Source organism: Pteropus vampyrus, unplaced genomic scaffold, assembly GCF_000151845.1.
Source record: "Pteropus vampyrus isolate Shadow unplaced genomic scaffold, Pvam_2.0 Scaffold197, whole genome shotgun sequence".
Lineage (NCBI taxonomy): Eukaryota > Metazoa > Chordata > Mammalia > Chiroptera > Pteropodidae > Pteropus > Pteropus vampyrus.
Window position 1 is genome coordinate 2928239 of NW_011888978.1, and position 11786 is coordinate 2940024.

General features: G+C 35.1%; 1 protein-coding gene across 1 annotated transcript in view; it reads left to right on the forward strand.

Moving 5' to 3' along the window:
• The window catches only part of LOC105300012 (butyrophilin-like protein 3), a 23354-nt gene that overhangs the window by 2106 nt on the left and 9462 nt on the right, over nt 1–11786 (forward strand). Inside the window, 1 exon segment of the mRNA XM_011372022.1 lies at nt 276–623. Within this exon segment, the coding sequence (XP_011370324.1) occupies nt 276–623 (348 nt within the window).

The window sequence follows — 11786 nt, forward strand, 5'->3', positions numbered from 1 at the left end:
TCTCATGCCCCTGACTAACTTACTGAGTGTCTCGGAGACACTGTTTTCTCATTTTGGAAATTGGATTATCAATAACTTACATCTGTCAGGATGTTCTTGAAAACAGAATGAGGTGACGGGTGTGGAAGTGCTGTGCCAAGTGTAAGGACTGTACAGGTGCAAGTCACTGGGTTTATGTTAACGATGAAGGTTTCACCCCCAGGCACATCACCAGCCATGAGTAGGGCATACTGGCAGGGCCTTTGCTCGGTTATCTCTTGTGCTTCCTTCCACAGGCCAGTGGCAGGTGATTGGACCAGACAAGCCCGTCCAGGTCGTGGTGGGGGAGGACGCAGTGTTCTCCTGCTTCCTCTCTCCTAAGACAAGTGCCGAGGCCATGGAGGTACGGTTCTTCAGAGATCAATTCTATGCTGTGATGCACCTCTACAGAGAAGGGAAAGACCAGCACGATGTGCAGATGCCAGCCTATCGAGGGAGAACTGAGTTGGTGACGGACTTCATAGCGGAGGGGCATGTCTCCCTGAGGCTGGAGAAGGTCACTCTCTCAGACACTGGTCTCTATGGATGCTGGTTCAGCTCTCAGACTAATGACCAGGAGGCCATCTGGGAGCTGCAGGTTTCAGGTCAGTTGCTTATTTCAGAGAACACATAACTTAGTTGTCACATAGAACCATCTAGAACTCTGAACTAGTTGTTTAATAAGGGGTTTAAAACTATGTTAGGTCATTAAATGTTAGGTGATTAACTTCTACACTATTCATTTATTTAGTCTGCCTTGTGTGCATAATTCTGTCATTTTTTTTATGTGAAGATTTATGGAACCACCACGACACCAACATCAAGATATAGCTTCATCCCGTCACCACAAAGGTGTCCCTCTGCTACCGCCTTATAGTCACACTAATCCTCCTTACCCACCAACCTCTCCAGCCCCTGGCAACCATTAAACTTTTCCCCATTTCCATAATTTTTTCATTTCTAGAATGCTACATAAATACAATTATACAATATATGACCTTTAAAATTGGCTTTTCCTCTCAACATCATGCCTTTGAGTTGCCTGTATCAATAGTTTGTTCTCTTTTATTGCCGAGCAGTATTCCATGGTATGGATGTACCAAGATTGTTTAGCCATTCACCTATAGAAGGATTGTTTAGATTGTTTCCAGTTTTTGCTTTTACAAATAAGGCTTCCATGAACATTTATGTACAGGTCTTTGTATAGACATAGTTCCATTTCTCTAGGAGCAACGCTCAGGATTGCAATTGCTGGGTTGAATGGTAAGAGTACGTTGAGGGTATTTTTTTAACCTTTATTTTTTTGAGTAGTTTTTAGTTTGCAAAAAAAAAAAAAAAAAAGGCCCTATTTATGCCTCCCTGCTAAACCTCTGGTAACCACTGATCTTTTTACCATCTCCATAGTTTTGCCTTTTCCACAATCATATACTTATCATACGGTATAAAGCCTTCTCATATTGGTTTCTTTTACTTCCCAATACACACTTTTAAAATTAATTTTATTAAACTTATTGGAGTGACATTGGTTAATGAGATTATATATTTCAAGTGTACAGTTCTAAAATACATCATTTGTACATTGCATTGTGTGATCAACACCCAAAAACTCCTTTTGTCACCACATATTTGACCCCCTTTACCCTCTTCTACCTCCTTCATCCCACTTCTCTGGTAACCACTATACCGTTGTCTGTGTCTATGAAGGTTTTTGTTTGTTTGTTTTTTCTTGGTTTTTTTTGGTTGTTGTTGTTAGTTTGTTGCTGTCTGTTTTATATCCATCTGAATTGTTTTTTTCTATTTCTGTGAAATCATATGGTTCTTGTCTTTTTCCATCTGAATTGTTTCACTTAGCATGATATTCTCAAGATCCATCCATACTGTTGCACATGGCAGTATTTTATCTTTTCTTATGGCTAAATAGTATTCCATTGTATATATGTACCATATCTTTATCCAGTCATCCATCAAAGGACACTTACATTGTTTCCATGTGTTAGACATTGTGAATGATGCTGCAATAAACATGGGAGTGTGGATATCTCTCAGATAGCCTGTTTTCATTTCCTTTGGGTATATAACCAAAAATAGAAATGCTGGGCCATATGGTAGTTTTATTTTTTAACTTTTTGAGGAAACTCCATACTGTTTGCCATAGTGGATGAACCAGTTTCCATACCCATCAGTCTACAAGGGTTCTCTTTTCTTCATATCTTCACTAACACTTGTTATCTCATCTTCTTGATGATAGGTGTGACAGCTCATTGTGGTTTTGACTTGCATTTCCCTGATAATTAGTGGTGTTGAGCATCTTTTCATGTACTTCTTGGTCATTTGAATATCCTCTTTGGAAAAAAATGTCCTTTCAGTTTTTCTGCCCACTTTTTAAATCCGATTAAATTATACATATATTTTTGTTATTGAGTTGTGAGTTCTTTAAATATTTTGGATATTAATCTCTTATCTGATATATGGTTTGAAAATATTTTCTCCTATGAAAAGGTAGGTTGCTTTCTCATTTTGTTGATGGTTTATTTTGCTGTGCATAAAATTTTTAGTTTAATGTAGTCCCACTTGTTGATTTTTGCTTTAGTTGTTTGTGCTTTTGGTGTTGATCCAAAAATCATTGCAAAGAAACTTCTCTCTGTTTTCTTCTAGGAATTTTACTCTATCAGGTGTTACACTTAAGCTTTAATCCATTTTCAGTGATAAGATAGGGGTCCTATTTCACTTTTCAGTGTGTAGTTATACCATTTTCCGAACATTGTCTGTTGAGGAAATTATCCTTTCCCAATTGATAGTTTTTAGTTCTCTTGTCAAATATTAGTTGACTGCATATGTAGGGGTTTGTTTCTGGGCGTTTGATTCTTTTCCGTTGGTCTATGTGTCTATTTTTATGCAAGTACTATACTATTTCAATTACTATAGCTTTGTCATATAGTTTGAAATCAGGAAGTGTGGTTCCTCTGGCTTTGTTCTTCTTATTCAGGATTGCTTTGGCTATTCAGGTTCTTTTTGGTTGCACATGCATTTTAGTTGTTTTTTTTTTTTTTTCTATTTCTGTGAAAAATATCATTGGAATTTTGATAGGGGTTGCATAGAATCTATAGATGGCTTTGGGTAGTATGGACATTTTAACAATATTAATTCTACCCATAAATACAGTATACCTTTCCATTTGTTTTTGTCTTCAATTTCTTTCATCAAAATCTTGTGGTTTTCACTGTGTAGGTCTTTTGCTTCTTTGGTTAAATTTATTCCTAAATATTTTATTGTTTTTGATGCTGTTATTAATGGGATTGTTTTATTTCTTTTTCAGATATTTAGCTGTTAGTGTATAGAAACATAACTGATCTCTCTATGTTGCATTTATGTCATGCAACTTTACTGCATTTCTTGTGTAAAAATTAAGGCAGAAACCTCATTTAAAATGGAGTCAGAAGGCTAGAAGAGAGAACTTACATGTATGTGTCACTCAACATACATGACTGACCTCAACAGGAAGAGATGGTCTTTGTACCTCTGACAGGAAATGTAACTACTTTACTACCTCACTAGGAGGAAGAAAAAATTCCTCTTTGCCCAGTAAAAGCTCAGCCAATGGGAGACTGCTGTAAGTCAGCCAATGAAAAGTCACTATACTTCGAACTTTCCGTTTCCTCCAATGGACTTTTCATTTACAACTGCTCTTCTCTAGTCCATTAAAAAGCGTTCCTACCCTTTGCTTCTCTGGAATTGTGTTTGATTTGTCATTAGGCCTCATGTCCTGAATTGCAATTCTTTGCTGTCCCCAAATAAACCCATTTTGCTGAAGAGACATCTGACTGTTTTTTAAAGGGCAATAGTCGATCACTTCCAACAGGTTATTTTTGTCTAGTCTTTAGGATTTTCTATATATAAAATCATACCATCTGTACATAACAATTTTACCTCTTCTATTTCAATTTGGATATCTTTTATTGCTTTGTCTTGCCTAATTGCTCTACCTAGAACTTACAGTACAGTAAGTCCTCACTTAACGTTATTGATAGGTTTTTGGATACTATAATTTTAAATGAAACGACATATAACAAAACCAATTTTACCATAGGCTAATTGATATAAACAAGAGTTAAGTTCCTATGGCATATTTCTGGTCACAAAAACATCACTGAACTTCTAAATAAAGACCCAAAACACTTCTAATGTCGAATTTTAAAATAAATGTGAGCTATACATACATTTAAAAAAGATTAGTATAAACAAGTAAGGTAATTATTTTCAAACCTGCTCAATCCAGTTCAGGGTCATGAGTGTCTGGAGTTTCTCTCGGTATCTCTAGGTATAAGGTGGGAACCAATTCTGGACAGGAAGCCATTCCATCACTGGGTGCACTCACACACACACCCACAGTCACTCATACTGGGACAATTTAGACATGCCAGTTAACCTAATGTGTGCATCTTTGGGATGTGAAAGGAAACTGGAATACCCATAGGAAACCTATGCATACATGGGGAGAATGTGCAAACTTCGCACAGACAGTGGCCCCAGCTGGGAATCATCTTTTTTTCTCATCAACGTTATAACCAAATGACATTATTCAAGGATCTGCTGTACTGTATTGAATAAGATGATGAGAGTGGGTGCCCTTGTCTTATTACTGATCTGAGAGGAATTTTTAAAAATTTTTTACAATCAGGTATAATGGTAGCTGTGTGTTTGTCATATATGGACTTTATTACGTTGAGGTATGTTCTTTCTATACCCAATTTATTGAGGTTTTATCTTTTTTTTCTTGTAAATGTCTTTATTTTTTAATTAAGTTTATTGGGATAACATTGGCTAATACAATTATATAATTTTCAGTGTACATTATCATTTCACATCTGTATATTCTATTGTGTGTTTACCACCCAACGTCCAGTTTCCTTCAGCTACCATATATTTGATCCCCTTTACCCACTTCACCCTTCTCCTAAACCCTATATTTGACCCCCTTTACCCCAGACAGCTCCCCCTCCTCCCCAACCCCACTAGTAACCACTATGAGGTTTTTATCTTAAAAGGTCATTGTATTTTGTCAAATGCTTTTTCTGCATCTATTAAAATGATAATGTGATTTTTATCCTCCATTCTATTAAGAAATGTATCGCATTTATTGTTTTGTGTAGGTCGAACCATTCTTGCATTCCAGGGGTAAATCCCACTTGGACATGATGTATGATCTGTTTAATGTGCTGTTGAATTCAGTTTGATTTTTTCTATTTTTTTTTCTGATCTCTATTTTACTTATTTCTATTCTGATCTTTGTTATTTTCTTCCTTCTGCTAACGTTAAGCCCAGTTCGCTTTCCTTGAGGTGTAATGTTAGGTTGTTTATTTTTAATCATTCTGTTTTCTTACTATATGCATTTATCACACTATAAGCTTCCCTTCAGAACTGCTTTTGCAGCATTTCACATATTTTAATATGTAGTGCTTCCATTTTCATTTATTTAATTTTTTTATACTTCTCTTTTGGTTTCTTCTTTAACCCATTGGTTGTTCAGGAGTGTGTTGTTTAATTTCAACATATTTGTAGATTTTCTAGCTTTCCTCAGTTGTTGACTTCTAGTTTCATTACCATTGTAGGTAGAATAGGTAGTCAGTATGATTTCAATCTTCTTAAATTTGTGAAGACTTGTTTTACTGCCTATTATAGTATGTATAATATGCAGAATATTCCCTTTGTGCTTGAGAATAGATATTCTGCTGATGTGGGACAGAAAGTTCTCTAAATGTTTATTAGTTTCATTGTATCTTATGTCAGATTCAAATTCAATATTTCCTTCTAGATTTTCTGTCTTAATGATCTAGCCATTGCATAAAAGGGCATATTGGAGGCCTCCACTATTACTGTTATCTATTTCACACTTCAGATCTGATAGTATTTGCTTAATATATTAGGTGTTTTAATGGTAGGTATGTATATTTATGATTGTTATACGTTCTTAATGAATGACTCTTTTATCATCATATAACGATCTTCTAAGTCTCTTATTACTGTTTTTGGCTTAAAGTCTGTTTTGTCTGATATAAATGTAACTATCCTTGCTCTCTTTTGGTCTCCACTTGCATGAAATATCTTTTTCTATTCCTTCAGTTTGCATCTATGTGTGATCTTAAAGCAGAAATGAATCTTTTGTAGGCAGCACGTAGTTGGGTCTTGTTTTTCTTATCCATCCAGCTATTCTGTGCCTTTTGACTGATGAATTCAATCTAGTTATATGTAGAGTAATTATTGATATGTAAGGACTTACTAGTGTCATCTTATTATTTCTTTTTGGCTGTTTCTGTTTTATAGTTTCATTGTTCTTTTTCCCCTTCCTTGCTGCTTACCTTAATGAATTGGAGATTTTCCATGCCAATGTGCTCTGATTCCCTCCTTTTTACCTTTTGTAAACCTTCTAGGTTTTTGCTTTGTGGTTATATGAGACTTACATAAAACGTCTAATGGATAAAACAGTCCATTTTAACCTGATAGCAATTTAATTTCAAACACTTGCAAAATTCCACCTTTTTACCACCTTTTTCCTTTGTATTTTTTTCCACCTTTTCCCTTTGTATTTTTTTAATTTTTAAAATTTATTTATTTATTTATTTTTCATGGTGACATTGGTTAACAAAATCCAATAAGTTTCAGCTGTATACTTTAACAGTAAAGCATATATATATTTACGCTGTGTGTTCACCTCCCATAGTTTGATTTATCTTTATCACCACATATTTGCCCTCTTTACCCCATCTACCTTCTCCCTCCCCACAACCCCTATCCTCTGGTAACCACTAGTCTATAGTCCATGTCCATGAGTCTCTGTTTGTTTGTCCTGTTCATTTGTTGCTTTTAGATTTATATCCCACATATAAGTGATATCATGTGATTTCAACTTTTTCTGTCTGGCATATTTCGCTTAGAATGATTGTCTCGAGGTCTATCCATGTTGTCGCAAATGGCAGTATTTCATCTATTTTTATGGCTGAGTAATATTCCTTTGTATATATGTACCACGGCTTCTTTAGCCAATCATCTATCATAGGACACTTTGGTTGCTTCCATGTCCTGGCCACCATGAATAATGCTGCTATGAACATCAGTGTGCAAATATCTTTTCTGATATGAGTTTTCAAGTCTTTGGGGCAAATACCCAGTAGAGGAATTGCTGGATCATATGGTAGATCAATTCTTCATTTTTTGAGGAACTTCCTTACTGTTTTCCATAATGGCTGTACCAATTTACAGTCCCACCAGCAGTGTATGATGGTTCCTTTTTCTCTGCATCCTCTCCAACATTTGTTATTACTTGTCCTGTTGATTATAGATAGTCTAACAGGTGTGAGATGGTATCTCATTGTGGTTGTGATTTGCATTTCCCTAATAGCTAGCGATGTTGAGCACTTTTTCAAAGATTTGTTGACCATTTGTATGACCTCTATGGAGGAGTGTCTGTTCAGGTCCTCTGCCCGTTTTTTGATTGGATCATTTGTTGTTTTGTTGTTATTGAGTTGTATGAGTTCTTTGTATATTTTGGATATTAGACCCTTATCGGAGGCATTGCTTGCAAATACATTTTCCCATTCAGATGGTTGTCTCTTTACCTCGTTGATGATTTCTTTTGCTGAGCAGAAGCTTTTTAGTTTGATGTAGTCCTATTCATTTATTTTAGCTTTTACTTCCCTTGCGTTTGAGGTCATATTCATAAAATCATCTTTAAGCCCAAGGTTTTTGAGTTTAGTTCCTATGTTTTCTTCTATGCATTTTATTGATTCTGGTCTTATATTCAGGTCCTTAATCCATTTTGAGTTAATTTCGGTGTGTGGTGGTAGACAACAGTCTAGTTTCATTCTTTTGCAGGTGGCTTTCCATTTTTCCCAGCACCACTTATTGAAGAAGCTTTCCTTTCTCCACTGTATGTTTTTGGCACTTTCGTCCAAAATTATTTGCCCATATAAATATGAGTTTACTTCTGGACTCTCGATTCTGTTCCACTGGTCTGTGTGTCTGTTTTTCTGCCAATACCATGCCATTTTGATTACTGTTGCTTTGTAGTATAATTTGAAGTGAGGCAGAGTGATGACTCCAGCCTCGTTCATTTTTCTCAGAATGGCTTTGGTAATTCGGGGTTTTTTGTGCTTCCATATAAATCTGATGATTTTTTGTTCTATTTATTTAAAAAATGCCGATGGGATTTTGATGGGAATTGCATTAAATTTGTATTACGTTTTAGATAATATGGTCATTTTAATTATGTTGATTCTTCCAATCAAAGATATTCAGAATACTGAATATCTTTCCATTTCTTTGTATCTTCTTTGATTTCTTTTAATATGGTCTTGTAGTTTTCATTATCTAGGTCTTTCATACGTTTCATTAAATTTGTTCCTAAGTATTTTATTCTTTTTGTTGCAATTGCAAAAGGAATTATTTTTTTCCACTTCTTTTTCAGACACTTCACTATTAGAGTATAGGAATGCTATGGGTTTTTGAACGTTGATTTTGTATCCAGAAACTTTACTGTATTTCCTTATTGTTTCTAGTAGTGTTCCTGTGGAGTGTTTAAGGTTTTCTACATAGAGAATCATGTCATCTGCAAATAGTGACAGTTTGACTTCTTCGTTTCCTATTTGGATGCTTTTTACATCTTCTCTTGTCTGATTGTACTCGCTAGGACCTCCAATAATATATTGAATAACAGTGGCGATAGTGGACAGCCCTGCCTTGTTCCTGATCTTAGAGGGAAGGTTTTTAGTTTTTCACCATTAAGTATAATGTTGGCTGAGGGCTTGTATTAGATGGCCTTTATATTGTTAAGGTACTTTCCTTCTATACTGATTTTGTTAAGTGTTTTGATCATAAATGGATGCTGTATCTTGTCAAAGGCTTTTTCTGCATCTATTGATATGATCATATGAATCTTATTTTTAAATTTGTTTATGTGGTGTATCAATTTAATCAATTTGCATATGTTCCACCATCCTTGTGCCTCTGAGATGAAGCCAATGGGGTCATAGTGTATAATCTTTTTAATATGTTGCTGTATTCGGTTCGCTAGTCTTATTTAGTTATTTGCATCTGCATTCATGAGCGATATTGATCTGTAGGGGTTTTTTTTTGCGTGTTATTTAACAGGTTTTAGTATCAGAGTAATATTGGCCTCATAAATGAGTTGGGAAGTATTGCCTTTTCTTTGATTTTTTGGAAGACTTTGAGGAGAATAGATATTAAATCTTCTTTGAATGTTTAGTAGAATGCACTGGTGAAGCCATCTGGTCCTGGACTTTTTTACTTTTTGGTAGGTTTTTGATGGTTGTTTCAATTTCCATACTGCTGATCAGTCTATTTAGATTTTCCAGTTCTTCTTGATTTAGACTCAGAAGTTGTATCTTTCTAATTACTGGTCTATTTCTTCTAGGTTATTAAATCTGGTGTTATATACTTTTTCATAGTTTTCTTGTATGATCCTTTGTATTTCTGCAGTGTCTGTCATAATTTCTCCTCTTTCGCCCCTAATTTTGTTTATTTGTGTTCTTTCTCTTTTATCTTTAGTGAGTCTAGCTAAGGGTTTGTCAATTTTATCAACCTTCTCAAAGAACCAGCTCTTTGTTGCATTTATTTTTTTCTATTGTTTTTTTTTTTTCGTTTTCAATTTCATTTATCTCTGCTCTAATTTTGATGATTTCTTTCCTTCTGCTGACTTTGGGCTTCATTTGTTCTTCCTTTTCTAGATTTTTAAGATGAAGTGTTAGGTTGTTTATTTGGACTTGTTCCTATTTTTGGAGGTAGGCATGTAATGATATGAACTTTCCTCTTATGACCACTTTTGCCATGTCCCGATAGTTTTGATCTTTTGTACTATCATTATCATTCATTTCTATGTATCTCTTGATCTCTCTTTTTATTTCTTCTCTGACCCAGTTATTCCTCAGTAGTATGTTGTTTACTCTCCATGTAGTTGTGGTTCTTCCTGCTTTCTTTTTGCAGTCGATCTCTAGTTTCAAAGCATTATGATCAGAGAATATGGTTGGTATGATTTCAACCCTCTTATATTTGTTGAGACTATCTCTGTGTCCCAGTATGCAGTCAATACTTGAAAATGTTCCATGTGCACTAGAGAAGAATGTATAAGCAGCTGTTTTGGAATGGAAGTCCCTGTAAATGTCAATTATGTCCAATTGGTCTCATGCGTCATTTAAGAATGTGTTTTCTTTATTGATTTTCTGTTTGGATGATCTGTCCATATTCAACAGTGGGGTATTTAGGTCCCCTACTACAATAATGTTTTGGTCTTTCTCCCTTTAGTTAGTAATTGCTTTACATATTTCAGGACTCCCCGATTGGAAGCATAGCTATTAACAAGTGTTATGTCTTCTTGGTGCATGATTCCCTTTATCATTATGAAGTGTCTCTCAGTATCTTTCTTCGCCTTTTTTATTTTGAAGTCTATTTCATCTAATATTAGTACTGCTACTCCCGCTTTTCTCTGAATGCCATTTGCTTGAAGTATCAATTTTTCACCCTTTCACTTTGAGTCTATATATTTGTCTTTGGAGCTGAGATGTGTCTCCTGAAGGCAGCATATGCTCGGGTTTCGTCTTTTGATTCATTCTGCAACTCTGTGCCTTTTTATTGGTGAGTTCAGTCCATTTACATTTAGGGTGATTACTGAAATATGAGATCTTCTTATGGCCATTTTATCTTTTGCTTTCTGGTGGCTCAGTGTTTCCATTGTTTCCTTGTCCTTGTGTTTCTGTTTTCTTTATTTTGGTTAGCTTTTGTGGGTTTTCCCTCTGGTTCTTTTTGTTTTATGTTATATACTTCAGTTCTGAACCTTGGTGTGTGGTTACCATTACGAATATGTAAAGGATAGTTATGTATATACAGTTGTCTATTTTCTTCTGTGCATACCTTATCTCCGTTCCCCTTCACGAATTTGGATCTTTAAATCTTCTCCTTTTCAGTCATTGTTGTCTCAATATGTCTGTATGAATGTTGAACGTTCATTACTATCTTGCTATAGCAAATCTCTTCTTATTGTTGAAGCTTATAATGCCCTGTTTTTAGTAAGGGTTGCACTCCTCTGCTTCTATTGATCTAATAGTCACCTTACTCCTAATTATGGGTTGTTGTTGTTTTTTTTTTTGTCATTTTGTTTTAGGTGTGCTGACCCCTTTCAGTATTTCCTGTAGTACAGGCCTTTTAGTGGAGAATTCCCTCTATATTTTTATGTCTGGAAACGTCTTTATTTCTTCTTCATATCTAAAGGAGAGCTTAGCTGGATACATTATTCTAGGCTGGTACTTTCTTTCATTTAATATTTTTAAATATTTGATTCTACTCCTTTCTTTCTTGTAAGATTTGTGCTGAGAAGACCGACAATAATCTAATGGGTTTTCTTTTACAGGTTGCCTTCTTCTTTTCCTGGCTTCCCTCAGAATTCTATCATTGAATTCTGTCATCGTCTTTGTCATTGATTTTTGATAACTTTAATACAATGTGTCTTGGCGAAGGCTTTTTTGAGTTGAGATAATTGGGTGTTCTGTTGACTTGAATTCCAAGCTCCAGCTCATTCTTCAGATTTGGGAAATTCTCATCCACTATTTGTCTGAAAATGCTTTTTAGTCCTTGCTCCTTTTCCTCGCCTTCGATAATACTCATTATTCTTACGTTTCCTGTCCTGATGGTATCAGCTAGTTCTTGTATTTCTCTTTCTTTATTTTTCATTCTTCAGTTTTTCTCTTCTTTCTTCTGATTTA